Raw genomic sequence first — 24,222 nt, forward strand, 5'->3', positions numbered from 1 at the left:
TTTTAATGATCATTTGGTAAAATATTAACTTAAGTAGGGTTTAAACACTTGATTTAGATATGCAAGAAGGTTATCACTTTCAATTTCAAGCATTGATGGAGTGGCTACGATGAGAATATACTGACGTATTTCAATTTGCACCATCAGATCAAAAATATTAATTAACAAAATGATTAAAGTGCCCATTTCCAATAACAGAGACACCTATTAGCATAATTACTATATTTAACTATTATATAAATATTATTAAGATAATTAATACTATTAAAATTATTATTAATGTATCATCAATATTATAAATTTTATTAATGATATTATTAATAATATTAATTTTAATATTACTAATATATATTTTTAAAAATATTACAAGTAATAATATTAATAACATTATTAATATTAAAATTAAAAATAAATATATGTATAGTAATGTGAAGTGTTAAGCATAATGAAAACATAGTTAAATTCAAATTTTAATATTTTATTAAATTTAGATAACATTATATTGAATTAATAAGTTTTAATTTTTAATCAAATTTTAAATAAAATTGATTAATTTTTATATACAAATTTCTCTATATTTAATAAATCCAAATTAAAATATATATTTTATATTAACTAAATTTTTAATAAAAATATTTACATGTGTTAAAAAGAATATCATTTATTTTTATATTTTCATAAACATAAACCAACTCAAAATATATTAACTTCTGTATTCAAACTTATGTGATCCATGATGAATTAAGCAAAATCTTTCAGTGAAAATCACATATTTTGATGGACACTCAAAATCTGGTATAATGTTTAATAAACACTCACCTGCAACAATTATTATATTGTTTAATAAGCACTCACGCTGCAATTAGTATATCTGGTATGAGAGTGACTAGACGCAACGATCCTCATTAGAGCAGTACGTAAAGACTTAACAAACCCCACGCATTCAAGGGCAGTGTAACTATGACCCCCATGCATTCAAGCATACATAATATATCAAATATGGAGTAATACTCTTACAAGAGGTAACAATACTAATTATAGTAATACCAAACAGTTTTTGAGGCATAATTATGACTTTAGGTTAGCAGGCATTTGAGGTACTTTAAAAAGTATAAATTCAATTCAACCAGTGATTTCACATTAAGAAATGTTTTAATGGTTTCTGGATGATCATTGAATCTGTGATTTTACATTAAAAATACTTGAATAACAACCTATCCAAGATCCCATGAATTTTGCCTAATTCATTTTAACCAAAATTCAAAAAAAATATAATAATTAGAAGACACCCTAAAATCTTCTAACTATTGTACTCCTGTATCTTTCTTGTAACCAAAAATTGTTTTGCTAAATTTTAACCAAAAATTCTAAAACCTATAAAATAATTATACTAACAAAGTTTATAGATTGTACTAATATATCTACTTTTCACATTTCCATCCCAAATATATAAGAGAGTACAGGTACAGACAACTGTAAACTTCTTGTGGAAAGTTATGCTCTGGTTTTCCTTCTTGATTGTGTACTGAAGCTCCGCTGTAACAAACACCCATACACGGTTTAATATGTTGGGCCCCACTTCTATTCCTGCATCTCAAGGACGTTTGAGATAAATACATACCACTGGTTCTTGCATTTGGCCATTATTGTGTCTATCATTCTGGGGAGCATCAGAATACAAGCGCGTTATACTTTCGAATATCTGCGTGCTCCACTGATAGGTCTAAAATGGGCAGAGCTCCCTGCTGTGAAAAAACGCGATTAAAGAAGGGGCCCTGGACTCCTGAGGAGAACAAAATTCTCATCAATTACGTTCAAAAGAATGGGCATGGAAGATGGAGTACTATTCCCGAGCTTGCTGGTGTGCAAAATCTATATATATAAATTCTGCCCGTACCCATATTATTATATACGCTTATTCAATATATTTTTTTATGTATATACTCCTTTGTTTCAGTGCTTCGAACTGTGTATATGTTATGTGCTTTCACTTTAGACCTAGTATATTGCGCCATATATATATATATATATATATCTTTGAGTTAAATCTGTAATTGAATTGATTATATAGAATCTTACAAATTTGTGTATATGTTATGTGCTTTCACTTTAGACCTAGTATATTGCGCCATATATATATATATATATATATATATATATGTATCTTTGAGTTAAATCTGTAATTGAATTGATTATATATAGACTCTTACAAATTAAATGAGTGCAGGACTTCTTCGCTGTGGTAAGAGCTGCCGACTGCGATGGACGAATTATCTGAGACCTGGTGTCAAGAGAGGCTCCTTTACACGAGAAGAAGAGCAAACTATTATTCAGCTGCATGGAATTCTAGGGAACAAGTAACCAACCAACAAAATAATATAAACAATTATTTCATGTTATCACGATTTATTTATGTAGGGAACTCCTTCAATATAATTTATTTATTGTTCCGATTCTTGCAGATGGTCTGCCATAGCCTCACAGCTTCAGGGGAGAACAGACAATGAGGTCAAGAATTTTTGGGGTACCCATCTGAAGAAGCGTTTGTTGAAGATGGGACTCGATCCCGCTGTCAAAATTGTAATTTTACGCCGCGCGGTGGTCTTTAGGAAAACCACCCGGTCTCCCCGCACCGCCATTCACCAAAGGCGGTATCCGTAGCTGAGGACCCGACACAATCAAATGCCGCCACGCGTCTCTTGTACGACGCACAAAACAGTTTCCCCCGGACGCAAAAGGTCGTTTTGTTTGCGCGACCTTGGCAAGCAAATTGCGTTGGATCGAGTTCGGATCGGCGCGAAGCTGCGCGGAGGTTAACAACCAGGCACGACGAATGGGGCGGCAACACGTGGCACCGAAGTGACGTCAGCCGACCCCACCCGCGTCAAAATGAAATTTTTTGTCGTTTTGTTTCGTTGACCACCGTGGAGGAAACGTTGTAGTTTTAATGCATTTACGTAGAATTGGGTGGCGGCTTTTATTATGGTGATGGGCATACGTCCCATGCCTTTAATATAGTTATGGGCATACGTCCCATATGTTAATTTTATATACGTTTTATATATTGTTATGTAAGTCAGCGTGTGTAAGTTTTTTTTTAATGTAATATGTATTTGTGGCTGCGGCAGCGTATTGTAGGATGGTCGTTTTTTTTGGTGCACAGCAGTGTGCGATAATTTGGAATACCACAGGGAATGTAAAGTTTTCGTTCCCCATTGTGAAACTGAAGTTTTTGTAATATCCACAGCAGTGGAAAATCTGTGAGAGCAGCAGAGTTTTATTTTGTGAATCCCTCTTTGCACAGAGGATGGAATTTGTATCAGTCTTTCAGTTTTAAATTAATAGAAATGTGTTGTGACTGTGTAATGGACTGTGTTCTGAGTTAATTTTTTTAAAGACGTTCTCTACAAAAGATCTTGGACAGAGTAAACAGAGCATTGTCTCTGTGGTGAATTTTTATTTTGCTGGTTTTGGTATTTCTCCATTCAAAAATACCCAACAGTGGTATCGGAGCAGGCTTAGGCTCTTTAAAGAAGTTAAAGAAGCTGAAGGGAGAAGGTTGTTGCTGCAGCAAAACCTCTCAGGCAGTTAGAAGACTCAGACAGCTTAGGATTCAGGTATTCTTCAAAAGCATTTCTTTTGTTATTGCTGAAGACAGTTAGTTGTTTTAAAAAAAATACACAGTCAAGGAATGGCTAGCACAAGCACTGGTATGGGTATGTTTAACACCCAGCTCCCACAGTTTAATGGGAAGAACTATGACTATTGGTCAATAACTATGAGAGCCCTGTTTGCCTCTCAAGATTTATGGGAAATAGTTGAAGATGGTTTTGAAGAACCAGCAGATGAAACTGAGTTCAATGCATTAACTCAGGGAGAGAGAGATCTCCTGAAGAGCAATAGGAAGAAGGATGCAAAGGCCATTTTATTGTTGCATCTAGCAGTAGACCAAAGTATATTTCAAAGGATAGCAGCAGCTAAAACATCAAATGAAGCATGGCAAACCCTCCAGACAGCCTATCAAGGCATGGAGAGAGTGAAGACAGCAAAACTACAATTGCTGAGAAAGGATTTTGAGAACTTGAACATGAAGGAGTCAGATAACATTGACTCATTCTTCACTCATGTGATTGGTGTAATCACACAAATGAGAACTCATGGAGAAACAATTGAAGATAGAAGAATAGTGGAGAAAATATTGAGGGTCTTACCCTCAAGGTTTGATGCCATAGTCACCACCATTGAAGAGACAAAGGATATCTCAAATTATTCAGTTGATGAGCTACATGCATCACTGATAACTCATGAGCAGAGGTTGAGTAGGAATGAAAACTCATCCCTTGAGCAAGCTTTCAAGACCCAGATGTCCTTTGGAAGAGGAAGGGGTCAAGGCAGAGGAAACAAGAGAGGAAGAGGCAGAAGCCAGAACAGAGGTGGAAGGAACAGCCCATCAAATTCACAAGGAAGAGGCAGCAATCCAAATCAGAACCAAGGTCAAAGCAGCAGCCAACAAAGAGATCAGTATCAGGCTCAAGGACAAAGGTATGATAAATCTAATGTTCAATGCTATTATTGCAAAAAGTATGGACATTATGCTAGTGATTGCAGAAAGAAACAGCATGATATGAACAGCAGACAAAATGCAAATGTTACAAGAGAAAACAGCAGTCAAGAAAATGTCCTATTAGCTTGTAACATGGCTGAAACACATAGTGAAGACATATGGTTTTTAGACTCAGGTTGCAGCAACCATATGACAGGGAATATAGCCCTCTTTTCAGCCTTAAATCAGAATTTGAAGTCAGAGGTCACACTAGGAACTGATAGTAAAGTGTCTGTTATGGGAAAAGGAGAGGTAAAAATATTTACAAAACAAGGAGAAAGGAAAACCATAGCAGATGTCTACTATGTCCCCGGAATGAGATGCAACCTCTTGAGTATTGGACAGCTTGTCCAAAAGGGTTACAATGTTTACTTTGTAAATGATGTGTGCACCATCATGGATATACCACCCAGCAAAAGATGCATTGCTGAAGTGAAGATGACAAGGAATAGAATGTTCCCTCTTAGAATAAGAGCAAACATGAAGAACAAAAGGGAAATGGCAGCAGTCACCCAAGAGGCCTTCCAAAGCGTGCCAAAGGATGAAAATTGGTTATGGCACTTGAGATTCGGGCATCTAAATTTTGGAGGTCTAAACTTATTGAGCAGAAAAGGAATGGTAAAGGGATTACCATTGATAGAGAAGCCGGACAGCCTTTGTGAAGGTTGTATATTGGGCAAACAACATAGAGAAAGTTTTCCATCAGGGAAAAGCATAAGGGCAAAGACACCCTTAGAGATTATCCACTCAGATTTGTGTGGACCAATGCAAGCTCCATCATTAGCTGGCAGCCTATATTTCTTGACATTCATTGATGATTTTACAAGAAAAACTTGGATATATTTCCTCAAGAACAAAAGTGAAGTCTTTGAGAAATTCCAAAACTTCAAAGCACTTGTGGAGAACCAAAGCGGGCTGCACATAAAAGTATTGAGAACTGATAGAGGAGGTGAGTATATCTCCAATGAATTCCTAAAGTTTTGTAGAGAAAATGGAATACATAAACAGTTCACAACTCGGTACACCCCACAGCAAAATGGAGTTGTTGAAAGGAAGAACAGAACCATCATGGATATGGCGAGGAGCATGCTGAAGGCAAAGCATTTGCCAAATGAGTATTGGGTTGAAGCTGTACATTGTACAGTTTATATTTTGAACAGGTGTCCTACAAAGGCAGTCATGAACAAAGTGCCAGAAGAGGCATGGAGTGGGAGAAAGCAAGGAGTCACCCACTTGAGAGTTTTTGGGTGTGTGGCCTATGCACACATTCCGGATCAGCTAAGGAGGAAGTTGAACAGCAAAGGGGAGAAATGCATCTTCATTGGATACAGTGAGGAATCCAAAGCCTACAGGCTGTACATTCCATCTACCAAGAAGTTCTTTGTCAGCAGGGATGTTCAATTCATTGAAGAGGAAGCTTGGGATGGAAGCATAGAGAAAACAGTGAACATTAAAAGCTGTTTGCCTCATGATGAAGATGAAGAGGAGGTGGCTGAAATTCATCCCCAAACAGCAGCGCCAACACAAGGACAGCAAGGGACACCATTGAGGATCAATGAGAGTGCTTCTCCAAGCACACCACAAGGAGGAAATTCAAGTGCATCTTCAAGCACTTGCACACCAAGTGAAAGAGGTAAGAAGTTTAGAAATCTAAGAGACATTTATGATGAAGGAATGAATTCCTTATTTGCCTTGTATTGTCATGTTGATGATCCTATTCATTTCGAGGATGCAATTAAAGATAGGAAATGGATAGAAGCTATGGATGAGGAGATGAATGCCATAGAGAGAAACAAAACATGGGATTTGGTTCAGCTACCAAAAGGCAGAGAAGTCATTGGTGTGAAATGGGTCTACAAGACCAAGAGCAATGCTGAAGGCAAGATTGAAAGGCATAAAGCAAGGCTGGTTGTCAAAGGCTACAAGCAGCAATATGGGAGAGACTATGAGGAGACTTTCGCGCCGGTTGCAAGAATGGAAACCGTGAGAGCAGTGTTGTCCATAGCAGCTCAAAACAAATGGAAAGTCTACCAAATGGATGTGAAATCAGCATTCCTAAATGGAGTGTTAATGGAAGAGGTCTATGTGGAACAGCCTCTCGGATATGAGAAGAAAGGAGAAGAGCACAAAGTGTGCAAATTGAAGAAAGCTCTTTATGGGCTGAAGCAAGCGCCAAGAGCATGGTACAGCAGGATAGATTCATATCTATTGGATAATGAATTTGACAAATGTGAAGGAGAACCCACAGTCTACATCAAGGAAAAGGATGGTAAAATTTTGATTGTTGTCTTGTATGTAGATGATGTTATTTTCACTGGAAATGATATTTATCTTATTGAGAATTTTAAATCAGTCATGAAGGATGAATTTGAAATGACTGACATGGGTTTGTTGAGATACTTCTTAGGCATAGAAGTAGATCAAAATGAAAAAGGAATTTTTATATCTCAAGCAAGATATGTAAATCAAGTTTTGGGCAGATTTAAGATGGAAGAATGCAAGGCAGCAATCACTCCCACAGTGATGGGATTAAAGCTCAGCAGAGAGGACAGCAGCAAGGATTTTGATCCCAGCTTGTATAAAAGCATTGTAGGCAGCCTTATGTATTTAACAGCAACTAGGCCTGATTTAATGTATGCTGTTAGTTTAATTTCCAGATTCATGGAGAGGCCAAAGGAGGCACATTGGCAGGCACCAAAGAGAATTTTGAGGTATGTCAAAGGCACCAAAATGTTTGGAATTTTATATCATGCCTCAGAACATTCAGATTTGGTTGGGTACACAGATAGCGATTGGGCTGGAAGTGTAGATGATCGGAAGAGCACTTCCGGTTATGTTTTTAATATGGGTTCAGGAACCATTTCATGGGCTTCTAAGAAGCAATCCATTGTAGCATTATCTACAGCAGAGGCAGAATATGTGGCAGCGACAGCAACAGCATGTCAGGGAGTTTGGATGAGAAGGATGTTGAGAAGCTTAGGCCAAGAGCAGGCAAAAGCAATAGTGGTCTTTTGTGACAATAGCTCCGCTATTGCTTTGTCAAAGAATTCAGTGTTTCATAAGAGAACGAAACACATCGATACAAGGTTTCACTACATCAGAGAATTGGTGAACAATGGCGAAATCGTCCTCGAACATTGCAGGACCCAGGAACAGGTTGCAGACATCTTGACAAAGCCACTGGTTAAGAAGAGTTTCGAATTTTTGAGAAAATGCTTGGGAATGACTGAACGCGCGGCTGTTAAAATTAAAGGGGAGTGTCAAAATTGTAATTTTACGCCGCGCAGTGGTCTTCAGGAAAACCACCCGGTCTCCCCGCACCGCCATTCACCAAAGGCGGTATCCGTAGCTGAGGACCCGACACAATCAAATGCCGCCACGCGTCTCTTGTACGACGCCCAAAACAGCTTTCCCCGGACGCAAAAGGTCGTTTTGTTTGCGCGACCTTGGCAAGCGAATTGCGTTGGATCGAGTTTGGTGACTCGGATCGGCGCGAAGCTGCGCGGAGGTTAACAACCAGGCACGACGAATGGGGCGGCGACACGTGGCACCGAAGTGACGTCAGCCGACCCCGCCCGCGTCAAAATGAAATTTTTTGTCGTTTTGTTTCGTTGACCACCGTGGAGGAAACGTTGTAGTTTTAATGCATTTACGTAGAATTGGGTGGCGACTTTTATTATGGTGATGGGCATACGTCCCATGCCTTTAATATAATTATGGGCATACGTCCCATATGTTAATTTTATATACATTTTATATATTGTTATGTAAGTCAGCGTGTGTAAGTTTTTTTTTAATGTAATATGTATTTGTGGCTGCGGCAGCGTATTGTAGGATGGTCGTTTTTTTTGGTGCACAGCAGTGTGCGATAATTTGGAATACCACAGGGAATGTAAAGTTTTCGTTCCCCATTGTGAAACTGAAGTTTTTGTAATATCCACAGCAGTGGAAAATCTGTGAGAGCATCAGAGTTTTATTTTGTGAATCCCTCTTTGCACAGAGGATGGAATTTGTATCAGTCTTTCAGTTTTAAATTAGTAGAAATGTGTTGTGACTGTGTAATGGACTGTGTTCTGAGTTAATTTTTTTAAAGAGGTTCTCTGCAAAAGATCTTGGACAGAGTAAACAGAGCATTGTCTCTGTGGTGAATTTTTATTTTGCTGGTTTTGGTATTTCTCCATTCAAAAATACCCAACACCCGCTACCCATAAACCCATAGAAGAAGCCAATCCAACTACAGAGTGGTTCGAAGCCTTAGCCCTCACGAGGCACAAAGCACAGTGGGAAAATGCAAGGCTTGAAGCAGAAGCTCGTCTCTCCAGAGAATCACTGCTTATTTCCTCTAATTCTGCTACTGGTTATCACATCAATAAGACGGTGGAAATTACCACAATACCTAGCGATAATCAACCCACTGATTATTTCTTAAAGATTTGGAATTCAGAATGTTGGGTATTTTTAATGGGGAAAATACCAAAAACCAAATAAACAAACAAACACACAGAGGCAATGCTCTGTTTTTCCTTCACAGGATCTTTTGTGCACAGAAAACAAAAAAAAATTCACAGAGAGACAGAGTATTTCAACATCATAAAAGATTTCTGAGAAATTACTGGGTTAACTGCTGTAAATCCCTTTTTACATTCACTGCAGTGAAAACAACTTACTGCTGTAATAAAAGTTTACATAAGTTTACTGCTGTAAACAAAATTCACACAGACTTACAAAAAAAACTTCACCATTTTCTTTATGCACTGCTTGTGCAAAAACCACACATGGTTTTCTTACAACTCCAAAAATTACATCACCTGGTTCTTATCCTTTTTACACACTGCTGTGTGTTTTCCTTTTTTTTACTGCGCCATCATATTTTTACGCTGCTGTGAACACAAGTTCTTTTCCTCCCGTGTGCCATATTCATTCATTAATAAAAGTCAACACTCATAAAATAAAACTTATTACATACGACTTTAAACTTTAATACATGCCGTATATGAAAAATATATATAAAAAACATATAGTAAATTGTGCCCATACCCATATTTAAAAAAAACTTAACTAAAGAGCATATGCGCCCATACCCATATTAAAACGAGCCTCACCAAAATCTTCGTACCACCATTAAATTCTTTTACCTACGGCGGTCAACCATAAACCTTTTACTCCACGCAAAACATTGAATTGATGTGGGTTCGTATGCAGCTCCAGGTGATCAACGGCGGAGGAAAGTGGAGCAGATCGAACGGCGAAAATGATATCGGAAGGCCAACAAGTGCTGAACGTTAACCTCCGAGATTCTTACGTTGCGTTACGTCAGGGGTCAACCACGCGTCAGCTCCATATTTTCTCGGAGCTCCTTGCCGGATTATTCCTTCTGCCTGAAATCAACCCGAGAGCTTTCCGGCGAGGTTTATTGACCGGTTTCTGGCAGCTGCGTTGAAATTAGATTTCAACACTCCCCTTTAATTTCAACAGCTGGGCATTCGGTCATACCGAGACACTTTCTCAAAAATTCAAAGCTTTTCTGATCCAATGGCTTTGTCAAGATGTCTGCTACCTGTTCCTGAGTCCTGCAATGTTCTAGGACAATTTCTCCATTGTTCACCAATTCTCTGATGTAGTGAAACCTGGTATCAATGTGTTTCGTTCTCTTATGAAACACTGAATTCTTTGACAATGCAATAGCTGAGCTATTGTCACAAAAGATCACTGTCGCTTTTGCCTGCTCTTGGCCTAAGCTTCTCAACATTCTTCTCATCCAAACTCCTTGACATGCTGCTGCTGTAGCTGCCACATATTCAGCCTCTGCTGTAGACAATGCTACAATGGACTGCTTCTTAGAAGCCCATGAAATGGCTCCTGAACCCATATTAAAAACATAACCAGAAGTGCTCTTCCGATCATCTACACTTCCAGCCCAATCGATGTCTGTGTATCCAACCAAATCTGATTGTTCTGAGGCATGATATAAAATTCCAAACATTTTGGTGCCTTTGACATACCTCAGAATTCTCTTTGCTGCCTGCCAATGTGCCTCCTTTGGCCTCTCCATGAATCTGGAAATTAAACTAACAGCATACATTAAATCAGGCCTAGTAGCTGTTAAATACATAAGACTGCCCACAATGCTTTTGTACAGGCTAGGATCAAAATCCTTGCTGCTGTCCTCTCTACTGAGTTTTAATCCCATCACTGTGGGAGTGATGGCTGCCTTGCATTCTTCCATCTTAAATCTGCTCAAAATTTGATTTACATATCTTGCTTGAGATATAAAAATTCCTTTTTCATTTTGATCTACTTCTATGCCTAAGAAGTATCTCAACAAACCCATGTCAGTCATTTCAAATTCATCCTTCATGACTGATTTAAAATTCTCAATGAGCTGATCATCATTACCTGTGAAAATCACATCATCAACATATAAGACAACAATTAAAATCTTACCATCATTTTCCTTGATGTAGACTGTGGGTTCTCCTTCACACTTGTCAAATTCATTATCCAATAGATAAGAATCTATCCTGCTGTACCATGCTCTTGGCGCTTGCTTCAGCCCATAAAGAGCTTTCTTCAATCTGCACACTTTGTGCTCTTCTCCTTTCTTCTCATACCCGAGAGGCTGTTCCACATAGACCTCTTCCATTAACACTCCATTTAGGAATGCTGATTTCACATCCATTTGGTAGACTTTCCATTTGTTTTGAGCTGCTATGGACAGCACTGCTCTCACGGTTTCCATTCTTGCAACCGGTGCGAAAGTCTCCTCATAATCTCTCCCATACTGCTGCTTGTACCCCTTGACAACCAGCCTTGCTTTATGCCTTTCAATCTTGCCTTCAGCATTGCTCTTGGTCTTGTAGACCCATTTCACACCAATGACTTCTTTGCCTTTTGGTAACTCAACCAAATCCCATGTTTTGTTTCTCTCTATGGCATTCATTTCTTCATCCATAGCTTCTATCCATTTCCTATCTTTAATAGCTTCTTCAAAATGAATAGGATCATCAACATGACAATATAAGGCAAATAAGGAATTCATTCCTTCTTCATAAATTTCACTTAGATTTATAAACTTCTTACCTCGTTCACTTGGTGTGCAAGTGCTTGAAGATGCACTTGAATTTCCTCCTTGTGGTGTGCTTGGAGAAGCACTCTCATTGATCCTCAATGGTGTCCCTTGCTGTCCTTGTGTTGGCGCTGCTGTTTGGGGATTCATTTCAGCCACCTCCTCTTCATCTTCATCGTGAGACAAACAGTTTTTGACATTCACTATTTTCTCTATGCTTCCATCCCAAGCTTCCTCTTCAATGAATTGAACATCTCTGCTGACAAAGAACTTCTTGGTAGATGGAATGTATAGCCTGTAGGCTTTGGATTCATCACTGTATCCAATGAAGATGCATTTCTCCCCTTTGCTGTCCAACTTCCTCCTTAGCTGATCTGGAATGTGTGCATAAGCCACACATCCAAAAACTCTCATGTGGGTGACTCCTTGCTTTCTCCCACTCCATGCCTCTTCTGGCACTTTGTTCATGACTGCCTTTGTAGGACACCTGTTCAATATATAAACTGCACAATGTACAGCTTCAGCCCAATACTCATTTGGCAAATGCTTTGCCTTCAACATGCTCCTTGCCATCTCCATGATGGTTCTGTTCTTCCTTTCAGCAACTCCATTTTGCTGTGGGGTGTACCGAGTTGTAAACTGTTTATGAATTCCATTTTCTCTACAAAATCTTAGGAATTCCTTGGAGATATATTCACCTCCTCTATCAGTTCTCAAAACTTTAATGTGCAGCCCGCTTTGGTTTTCAACAAATGCTTTGAAGTTTTGGAATTTCTCAAAGACTTCACTTTTGTTCTTGAGGAAATATATCCAAGTCTTTCTTGTAAAATCATCAATGAATGTCAAGAAATATAGGCTGCCTGCTAATGATGGGGCTTGCATTGGTCCACACAAATCTGAGTGGATAATCTCTAAGGGTGTCTTTGCCCTTATGCTCTTCCCTGATGGAAAACTTTCTCTGTGTTGTTTTCCCAAAATGCAGCCTTCACATAGGCTGTCCGGTTTCTCTATCAATGGTAATCCCTTTACCATTCCTTTTCTGCTCAATAAGTTTAGGCCTCCAAAATTTAGATGCCCGAATCTCAAGTGCCATAACCAGTTCTCATCCTTTGGCACGCTTTGGAAGGCCTCTTGGGTGACTGCTGCCATTTCCCTTTTGTTTTTCATATCTGCCCTGATCCGGAGAGGGAACATCCTGTTCCTTGTCATCTTCACTTCAGCAATGCATCTTTTGCTGGGTGGTATATCCATGATGGTGCACACATCATTTTCAAAGTAAACATTGTAACCCTTTTGGATAAGCTGTCCAACACTCAATAGGTTACATCTCATTCCGGGGACATAGTAGACATCTGCTATGGTTTTCCTTTCTCCTTGTTTTGTAAATATTTTTACCTCCCCTTTTCCCATAACAGACACTTTACTATCAGTTCCTAGTGTGACCTCTGATTTCAAATTCTGATTTAAGGCTGAAAAGAGGGCTATATTCCCTGTCATATGGTTGCTGCAACCTGAGTCTAAAAACCATATGTCCTCACTATGTGTTTCAGCCATGTTACAAGCTAACAGGACATTATTTTGACTGCTGTTTTCTCTTGTAACATTTGCATTTTGTCTACTGTTCATATCATGTTGTTTCTTTCTACAATCACTTGCATAATGTCCATACTTTTTGCAATAATAGCATTGAACATTAGATTTATCATACCTTTGTCCTTGAGCATGATGTTGTCCTCCTTGTTGGCTGCTGCCTTGGCCTTGGTTCTGATTTGTATTGCTGCCTCTTCCTTGTGCATTTGATGGGCTGTTCCTTCCACCTCTGTTTTGGCTTCTGCCTCTTCCTCTTCTGTTTCCTCTTCCTTGACCTCTTCCTCTTCCAAAGGACATCTGGGTCTTGAAGGCTTGCTCAAGAGATGAGTTTTCATTCCTACTCAACCTCTGCTCATGAGTTATCAGTGATGCATGTAGCTCATCAACTGAATAGTTTGAGAGATCCTTTGTCTCTTCAATGGTGGTGACTATTGCATCAAACTTTGAGGGTAAGACCCTCAATATTTTCTCCACAATCCTTCTGTCTTCAATGGTTTCTCCATGAGTTCTCATTTGTGTGATTACACCAATCACATGAGTGAAGAATGAGTCAATGTTATCTGACTCCTTCATGTTCAAGTTCTCAAAATCCTTTCTCAGCAATTGTAGCTTTGCTGTCTTCACTCTCTCCATGCCTTGATAGGCTGTCTTGAGGGTTTGCCATGCTTCATTTGCTGTCTTAGCTGCTGCTAACCTTGGAAACACACTCTGGTCTACTGCTAGATACAACAACATACGGGCTTTCGAATCCTTCTTCCTATTGCTCTTCAGCTGATCTTTCTCTCCCTGAGTTAGTGCATTGAACTCAGTTTCATCTGCTGGTTCTTCAAAACCTTCCTCAACTATTTCCCATAAGTCTTGAGAGGCAAACAGGGCTGTCATGGTTATTGCCCAGTAGTCATAGTTTTTCCCATTAAACTGTGGGAGCTGGGTGTTAAACAAACCCATACCAGTGCTTGTGCTGGCCATTCCTTGACTGTGTATGTTTAAAAACCACTGACTGTTTCTTCAGCAACACAAAAAAAACTTTTGAAATACCTGAATCCTTTGATGTCTGAGTCTTCTGTCTCCCTGAGAAGTTTTGCTGCAGCAACAACCTTCTCCCTTCAGCTTCTTTAACTTCTTTAAAGAGCCTGGTCCTGCTCTGATACCACTGTTGGGTATTTTTAATGGGGAAAATACCAAAAACCAAATAAACAAACAAACACACAGAGGCAATGCTCTGTTTTTCCTTCACAGGATCTTTTGTGCACAGAAAACAAAAAAAAATTCACAGAGAGACAGAGTATTTCAACATCATAAAAGATTTCTGAGAAATTACTGGGTTAACTGCTGTAAATCCCTTTTTACATTCACTGCAGTGAAAACAACTTACTGCTGTAATAAAAGTTTACATAAGTTTACTGCTGTAAACAAAATTCACACAGACTTACAAAAAAAACTTCACCATTTTCTTTATGCACTGCTTGTGCAAAAACCACACATGGTTTTCTTACAACTCCAAAAATTACATCACCTGGTTCTTATCCTTTTTACACACTGCTGTGTGTTTTTCTTTTTTTTTACTGCGCCATCATATTTTTACGCTGCTGTGAACACAAGTTCTTTTCCTCCCGTGTGCCATATTCATTCATTAATAAAAGTCAACACTCATAAAATAAAACTTATTACATACGACTTTAAACTTTAATACATGCCGTATATGAAAAATATATATAAAAAACATATAGTAAATTGTGCCCATACCCATATTTAAAAAAAACTTAACTAAAGAGCATATGCGCCCATACCCATATTAAAACGAGCCTCACCAAAATCTTCGTACCACCATTAAATTCTTTTACCTACGGCGGTCAACCATAAACCTTTTACTCCACGCAAAACATTGAATTGATGTGGGTTCGTATGCAGCTCCAGGTGATCAACGGCGGAGGAAAGTGGAGCAGATCGAACGGCGAAAATGATATCGGAAGGCCAACAAGTGCTGAACGTTAACCTCCGAGATTCTTACGTTGCGTTACGTCAGGGGTCAACCACGCGTCAGCTCCATATTTTCTCGGAGCTCCTTGCCGGATTATTCCTTCTGCCTGAAATCAACCCGAGAGCTTTCCGGCGAGGTTTATTGACCTGTTTCTGGCAGCTGCGTTGAAATTAGATTTCAACACAGAAGCTGGTAAGGTCTTCAGGAAGGAGAATCATCTGACAATAGGTGGGGATAATCCTGTTTTAATATCTGAAAATTTTCTGAGTTCGGTTTCTTCCCTGTGCTGTTCTTCCACTCAGAATAGTTGTGATCAGTCCTTCAACCCCAATGATAAAAATAAGGAAAATGGGTCTCAACAGTGCAATTCTGCATCATTTGAATTGATTGGGGACTGCAATCTGAAAACCCCTGAAGTACTTTCATGTTTTGCTGATATGACAACATGCCAGACAGAGGATAAGGTCCCCGACGAATTAGATTTTCCGAAGCTTCTGCTGGATTTCTCTGATAATGATGACAAGATTAACAACACCAACAGCATTCAGTCAGATTTTAGTGCAACATTTCAAGGGCAGCACCCTTCGCCATGGGCCGAATTACATGACGAGGATTACTGCTGCCCTTCGCCATGGGCCGAATTACATGACGAGGATTACTGGAGCAATTTGTTATCTGATATTGCTAATGCATCTCCACATAGTTGAGATTTCACTCCTGTTTTTCGTCATCCCTGTTGCTATACTCTGACTGTAAATCCCTGTTAAATCTAATAATCATGTTTGTGAAAATAATATTTATTTGATGTTTAATTGAATCAGCATCAACACATTTTCAGTTATGTCCCCATAGATTATGGGTTACGACATCATGGTTTAGTAGATCAGTACGAAGTCAGAATTAGACTCAACTAATCAGTCAGATGACCATTTCCCAGTTGTAGAATGTGAAGGCTTTCTACAAAATTTGATGGTGTTGTTGTTGCTATTGAATAATTTAATTATTTAACTCAATTGTATGTGAATAAGCTCATAGGATCTCTTCAATTTGAAGAGAAAAAGATAAATAGATCTACTAAAATAACTTTTGAGCAAACTTTTCACAAAGGTCTAGAAGGGGAGAATTTTTCCAATGAGGAAATTATGAGCATTAGTGGAAGAGCGAGAGGACAAGCATATACCCAGAGGTCCAAGAAGAAGTTTTCCTACAAGTATAAAGAATAGGTAATGACAACAATGATGTAGGTAAAATATATGGAAATTCTCAAGTTCAATGCTTTTATTGTAAAAGGTTTGGCTATTTGTTATAAATAAAATATAGATATAAATAATGTAAATATAAATAATAATAACACATTATAAATAATGATTAATTGGTAATTAGCTAATGAAGAGGTTAGTCCCTAAAGACATGACGATTCATAAAGGGACACCTGCTTAGGGTATATAAGTATGCCCTCACCCTCATTTGTAATCTTCTCATATCAATTCTTTTCTATAATATTCAATATACAATTGCTTGTCATGCAATGGATATTCTTGTCTTAGAAGTATTCTCAGCATTATTGTTGCTTATAAAAACTTTGTTGATCACTTTGGTATAAAAGCCTAACTGAACTATGTTCTTTACATTGGTATTAAAGTTGTTAGATCCTTTGGTTGCTCACCTACTGCACAGAGCAAGTTTGGTCTTGCCTTTGGCCATCAAACTTTCGTCAACATTGTTGCCATCTAGATTCAAGTGTTTTGCTACACCAGTTGGAGTTTCTCCATTTTCACCAATTGACTCTTGGCCATGAAAGAAAAAGAAAAACAAAATATAAAAAAACAAATAAAAAGTAATAATTAAAAAAAAAAAAAAAGGAAAATAAAAAATATTATATATTAGAATAAAAAAAGAAAGAAAAAGGTTAAAAATTTTATTATATAAAAAAAATGAAATTAAACAAACAAAACAAAACATCATATTAAAAATATTAAATTTAAAAAAGTAAAATAAATAAATAAATTTAATTGGTTCTTCAACAACCATACCAACCACAACCCAACTGTGTCACTCAGTTTCCTACTCCCTGGACAGACTGCTGACAAACCTTTGTTCTTGTTACCCTGACACCTAGAGTAGGAATTTCAAATCCTAAGCCCCCTGAAATTTGACAGTTTGAACAACTCTAATACCAGTTTCTATCTTTTTAATATAAAATGTTGATGGTGTCTGAAAAATTTTAATTATATTTAACCCGCAAATCACCCATAATACATTATTTGCTCGTCAAATTCCATCCCTGGTCGCATCCATTCCCCTGGCCATCCCGACTGCAACCACCATTCAAGTAGTCATCATTCGATTAATTTTCCACCTTGTCATTCGCCTTGCCAAGCGACTGCACAGTAGCCACGAAGGACGTGACTATGGTTCATCGAAACAAAACCTTGTCATTTCTTGTTCCCATGTAACCGGCGCCTTAGGGGAGCCATTACAGTTTTTGTGACCTAACGTGGGATAGAGACCATAAAAACAAAAATAAAAAAATCTGACCAAGTCATTGTCTATACGACTGCATCATATGTGTACACCCAATCCCCAATCTGCATTAATACTGCTATTCGGCAATATTGTTTATCTGTGCGTCGATTTTGTGATCACCTTAGAAGAAAAATCAAGCATTCCTTTCGACCAGCCACCACCATTTACAACCACGATGTCATTCGGTATCCCACACTCGTAACCCTTCACAAAGAGAAAAGTATAAGGAGACAACAAAGAATTAGGCCCTTGTTACTGTGGAATATCAAAAGGTTTAAAAGAATATATAATGCTTCACAATTGCCACTTAATAATTAAGGTTATATCTAGATGGTAAGGGCATCACATAAACTAAATAGTGAGGAGAAGTCCCAATTAAGGGAAAATTCTATAAAGATAAAGCATAATTTATTGGGTTACAAACATTTCTCTTTTGTTTTTAAGAAAATAAATATAGGCCATGTATTATTAGTTTAATTAAATTAAAAAAGTTTCGCATTAAAAAAAAAATCAGGAGAATAGTTCAAAAAGGTTTTTTTTTTTTTTTCATGAAATATATAGAATTTAATATAAAGTTTATATATACATAAAAGAAGTTTGATTTGAAAAAAAAAAATATATATATATATATATTAAAAAATTAAAAATTATATTTATAAAGTTCAAGTCAGTGAAGGTTTTTTAAAGTTTTAATTTAAATCTGAAAAGGGAAATTATAAGTGATAAGGTTCTTAATAAAATGAGAAAAAGTTGATCATATATACAAGTTGAAGGAGATTATTTAGAAAAAAAAAATGAATTTTCAAAGTTTCTATTCATATTTTTAAGGGAGTGTTATTATCAAATAAGTCTAGAAGAGTATTTAAGAAAAAGAAAAAAATAATAAGGTTCTATACAAAGTTAAAAGAAGTGAAGAAAAAAAATATGAGTTTTTTATCAATATGTCTTTTTTGTTCAGAGGAATATTCTAATTGTCAAGAGTCATTTAGAAATCAAAATGTAGTTTGCACAAAATGTTACAAAACTTTTACTTTAGTCGAATCTCTAAGTGATACACAAAAACAATAAATAGCAAGAGATGTAGAACAATTAATGGAAATATTTGGGTGACGACATGCATATCTTAATAAGGAAATGAAGAAGGAGGAATCCAAAATGCAAGATAAAAGCCCATCATCACCCCTATAAAAAGATGTAATCTAGTGTAACAAGAAATTGCATCCTAAAGATCAACAGAAAGACCAACTAATCAAACTTCGACAAAACAAGAAAACATTACAATGAAAATATAAAGATTTGGTTGACATGCATTACAAGTGATGGAAAAGGACAAAGAAAATTATTGCCTCAAAGACCATGTTGAAAAATTATTTGCACAAGTAAAAAAGAGTAAGGCCACAAAGAAAGAACCGAACAAGCACATATAAGAACAAGAAGAGAAAAATTTACGTTTAAAGAACCTTCATAAAAATTTATTAGAACAGATCAAAAGTTTAAAAGATGAACAGAATGATGCTAAGAATAAAGTCTACAATTAAGAAAACGAAAAACGCTCACGTCTAAGGAATCATAAACAAAATATTCTCACACAAATAAATAAGCTTAAAAGTGGCAAAAAGTCACTAAAAGAAAAGTTAGAACAACTTACTCAAGAAAAAATATTGAAGTCTCTAGTCGTAACAGACCAAGTTGAAGATAAAGGAACAAATTTGATCCAATCAATATCACAACTCAAGAAAATGAGAAACCAATAGAATTTAAAACATATTCATATGTTTCAATTCAAACAATGGAAATTCCAAGTGATGATCGATAGCCAACTCAACAACAACATTACTTGAAGTAAATCAGGAAATTACCACACACATGATAAGTTAAAGTCCAACCAGAAGAACTCTTTATCAATATCTGAATCATAAGAGTAGACTTCTCAATCAATATACATATTAATATCATTTAGAACATAAAAAAAAATATTTATGTTCCAAGGAATACTGAAGTTTGTATAATCCAGTCCTCAGATAACAATTCATTACAAATTTCTAGTGATCGAAAGATTCCACAGAAGAATAACCTAGGATGGCCATATCCCTTCTCAGTTCGACAATTTTGTTTATCACTAAAATGATATATCATCTTGTATAAACTAAGATGACAGTCCTTAAACGAGAAAACATTCAAAACGGAAAAAGAGAACAAGTCTTTTCATTAGTAAGATTTGAGGACAAAGATTTTTTAGGAGGAATGCAATTTTATGAATAAAATATAGATATAAATAATGTAAATATAAATAATAATAACACATCATAAATAATGATTAATTAGTAATTAGTTCATGAAGAGGTTTGTCCCTAAGGACATGACCGTTCATAAAGGGACACCTACCTAGGGTATATAAGCATGTCTTCACCCTCATTTGTAATCATCTCATATCAATTCTTTTATATAATATTCAATATACAATTACTTGTCCTACAATGGATATTATTGTCTTCGAAGTATTTTCAAGATTATTGTTGTGTATACAAACTTTGTTTGTTACATTGGTATCAGAGCATAACTGAACTTTGTTCATTACACCATTGTTACTACAATTACTAGGAAAAACAAAAACAACAAGCTAACATTTGTGGAGAAAAAGAAGACATGGGAAAATTATGTTTAGCTTGTGATTTAACTAATTAGGCTTCCAAGAAGGTATGGATTTTGGATATTGGTTGCAACAATCACATGACTAGGAGTAAGGATGCATATGTAAAGATAGATGAATCTACTAAATTTGAAGTTCTAATAGGAGATGAAAGACGAGTGGAAGCTAAAGGTAAATCAATTGCAGTAAAGACAACCCAAGGTAAAATAAAAGGCATTAATGATATTTTATATGTTCCTAGTTTAGCACATAATTTGTTCAATGTAGCAGCTTATTGAAAAGGGATATCTTGTTATTTTTAAAAATAATCAATGCATCGTCTATGATAAGGATAATCATAATCACATTATAACCAAGGTTAATATATTGAAAAATATAATTTTGCTCTTAATCTTCCTTGTGAAGCAAATAGTCCACTAAAAGTTGTCTATGGTGACAATTCCTTGATATGACACATGAGATATGGGCATAGTAATATAAGACGCTTAAGACTATTACATAACAATAAAAATGGAAAAAAAAAATTCCTCTTATTGGATCTATTGATCAAGTATGTGAAGGATGTATTCTTGGTAAACGACACATAGATTCATTTCCCATAGGAAAATTTTGGTCAGCAAGAAAACCATTGGAGCTAGTGCATGCATATATATGTGATCTTATGCAAAATTTGCCTCTCAATAAAAATAAGCATTTTATTATTTTTGTTGATAATTTTATTAGAAGAATAAGGGTATATTTTATTAAACAAAAAATTAATGCATGTGTTATTTTTCAACAAGTTAAAGATGTAATGGGATGGAATCCTCATATGGGGCATTACAAAGTTTATTGTTGAGAAGGAAAATAGTTATGTATTGAAGACATTATGCATAGATATAGGTGAGGAATTCACTTCTTATGAATTTGATTGTTTCTGCAAAAGAAATGACATCTTATTGGGTCATTGATTTGTTACCATTATTATCACCTTTATACGTCTATTTCATCCCTTTTTCTTCCTGTTATTGCTCCTTTATCACTCCATTTATCACAGTTCCTCGAAAAATACCATATCATACTTACTTAAGCTTTAGTGGTTAAGTGTTATGCAACGAGCTCACAAAATAGAAGAAAAGATAGATCAATGACTTAAAAATCAACCTCTTCGAGGGGGCAACCTCCTTTACATTACACAAATGAACAATTCTTCGATGATACAAATGATAAAACCTCATTTCTATATACAAGAGTCTAAGGGGTCACAATATAATCAAAGCCGACATAACAATAATAATATAAGAGCAGAACAATAACAATAGTGGGCTTCTATGGGGCACAATAATAACAATACGGGGACAATAGCGGCACAACAATAATAATAAGGGCTACAATGTTAATATTAATGGGGAAATCACTAGTATTATAGGGACCTAACATGCCCCTCTTCTTCAAAGAAGTGTTGTCCTCAATGCTTGAGTAGTTCTGCATGCTTCTGTATAAAATTCTCATCCTCCCATGTGGAATCTTCAATGGGTAAGTTCTTCCACTTGATCAAATACTCTGAAATTGATCGATTTCGTAGCTGTCAAGTTCTTACTTTTGTGACTGCTTCAGGTTCCAATATGATTTTTCCTTCCTTGTCAAGTTCTGGCAATATTGTTTGAACTAGGAGCTTGCCACCTATAACCTTTTTTAAGCATGAAACATGGAAAATTGGGTGCACTCAGGAAGCTGTAGGAAGCTCCAATTTGTATGCCATAGTACCAATCTTTTGCAACACCTTGTACGAACCATAATACTTTGGTGATAATTTATTGTACTTCTTAGCTTGCTTGAGGGACATTTGTTTATATGGTTGTAGCCATAGAAATACCCAGTCACCTACATCAAAACTTCTTTTGCTGCGATGTTGATTTTCCTGTTGTTTCATTCTATTCTCCGCCAAAGTGAGGTTATCCTTTAAGAGTTGGAGAACTTGTTGTTGATGCTCGATGTGATCTTCCACTGCTTGAACCTTAGAAATTTCTATTAAATATGATGTGATGGATGGTGGATGATATCCATAAAGTGCCATAAATGGGGTCACTTTTGCTACAGTATGGAAGGAAGTGTTATACCAACATTCAGCCAGAGGCAACCATTTGAGCCATTATGTTTGTTTATCAGATACAAAGCAATGAATATATCCTTTCAAACATTTGTTTACTATCTCAGTTTGCCCATCAGATTGAGGATGATAATATGAGCTATGAGCTAGCTGAGTACCAAGACAAGAAAATAATTTTGTCCAAAAATTCCCAATGAAAATGGGATCCCTGTCGCTTACAATAATCTTTGGGTTTCCATGTAGCTTTTGAATTGTTTCCATAAATGCAGTAGAAATTGTATAGGATTTAAATGGATGAGATAATGCACAAAAGTGTGCATACTTGGTAAGTGTTTCAACTACTACCATGATGACACTCTTTCCTTCATACTTGGGTAAACCTGTGATAAAATCCATAGAACCCTCTTCCCAACATTGGCCTGGAATGGATAAAGGTTGTAATAGACCTGGGGTCTTAATTGTTTCAACTTTATTTTGTTGGAAAACCAAACATTCTACCACATACTTTTGAATATTAGATTTAAGACCATCCCAAAAAAATTCCTTCTTAACCATGTGGTAACTTTTTAAAAATCCTGAGTGCCTTCCTAAGGGAGAGGTGTGCAATTCCACAATAATATTTTATTTGAGTTGAGAATCTTACATAAGTATAAGCGATCTTTGAACCATAATGAATCATTTTTCCAGCTAAATGTATCAAATGTACTGGGATCTTGTTGTAACATTTGAATGAATGCCCACACTTCTTCATAATTCTTCCATTCATCCCTTGCTTCGTTTATCCAATCTAGTTGGATAATAGAAATGGCGCAAAGCAATTCTTCCACATCCTCATCCTTTGTTGAGAGTGCATCTGCCACAACATTTTCTTCCCTTTTTTGTAGATGATTTCAAAGTCATATCCCAACATCTTTGTGACCCATTTTTTCTTCTCTTCTAAAGATAATATTTGTTCTAAAAATTATTTAAGACTATCATGATCTATTCTTACCTTGAAGTGTTTTCCCATTAGGTAGGGTCACCATTTCTTAAGTGCATGTAGTATTGCCAACATTTCCTTCTCATAAATAGCTTTGTGCAAATACTTTCCTTTGATTGGATGACTTTAGAAAGCAATGGGTCTTTCTTCATGCATTAAAACAACACCAATTCCATTTCCTGAGGAATCACATTCCACAATAAAGGTTTTTGCAAAGTCCGGCGTAGCTAAGACGGGTGTTTGGTACATTTCCTATTTTAAGATGTTCAAAGGCCTTCATTGCTTCTAGAGTCCATGAAAATTCATCTTTCTTCAATAATATTTCTAGAGGTGCTACTATTCTCCCATAATTCTTAACAAACATGCGATAATACCCCGCCAACACGAGAAATCCTCGCAAATGCTTTATGGATGTGGGGATTTTCCATTCCTTAAGGGCTTTAATTTTTCTAGGGTCTACCTTAACACCTTCATGAGATATAATATGACCTAGATATTCCACCTCTTATACTCCAAAGAAACATTTGAATATTTTTGCATATAATTGTTTCTCCTCCAATAGTTTGAGCACCCTGTTAACATGTTGAACATGATCCTTCCAAGACTTGCTGTAGATTAGTATATCATCAAAAAATACTAACACAAATTTTCTAAGGAAGGGTTTGAAAATGGAATTCATCAAACATTGAAATGTATAAGGTGCATTGATAAGCCCAAAAGGCATGACCAAAAATTCAT

General features: G+C 36.5%; 1 protein-coding gene across 1 annotated transcript; it reads left to right on the forward strand.

Annotated features, from left to right (window-relative positions):
• Positions 1-1,728: 1,728 nt before the first annotated feature.
• LOC149163459 (transcription factor MYB17-like) lies at positions 1,729-15,947 on the forward strand. Its single transcript, XM_089429134.1, has 6 exons — positions 1,729-1,861; positions 2,228-2,357; positions 2,463-2,601; positions 5,109-5,136; positions 8,862-9,055; positions 15,543-15,947. The coding sequence occupies exons 1-6, from the start codon at positions 1,729-1,731 to the stop codon at positions 15,945-15,947; spliced, it is 1,029 nt and encodes a 342-aa protein (XP_089285260.1).
• The last annotated feature ends 8,275 nt before the right edge of the window (positions 15,948-24,222 follow it).

This window comes from Pinus tabuliformis, chromosome 5_1 (genome assembly GCF_031772625.1).
Source record: "Pinus tabuliformis cultivar Carrire ecotype Pingquan chromosome 5_1, CPIR1, whole genome shotgun sequence".
NCBI lineage: Eukaryota > Viridiplantae > Streptophyta > Pinopsida > Pinales > Pinaceae > Pinus > Pinus tabuliformis.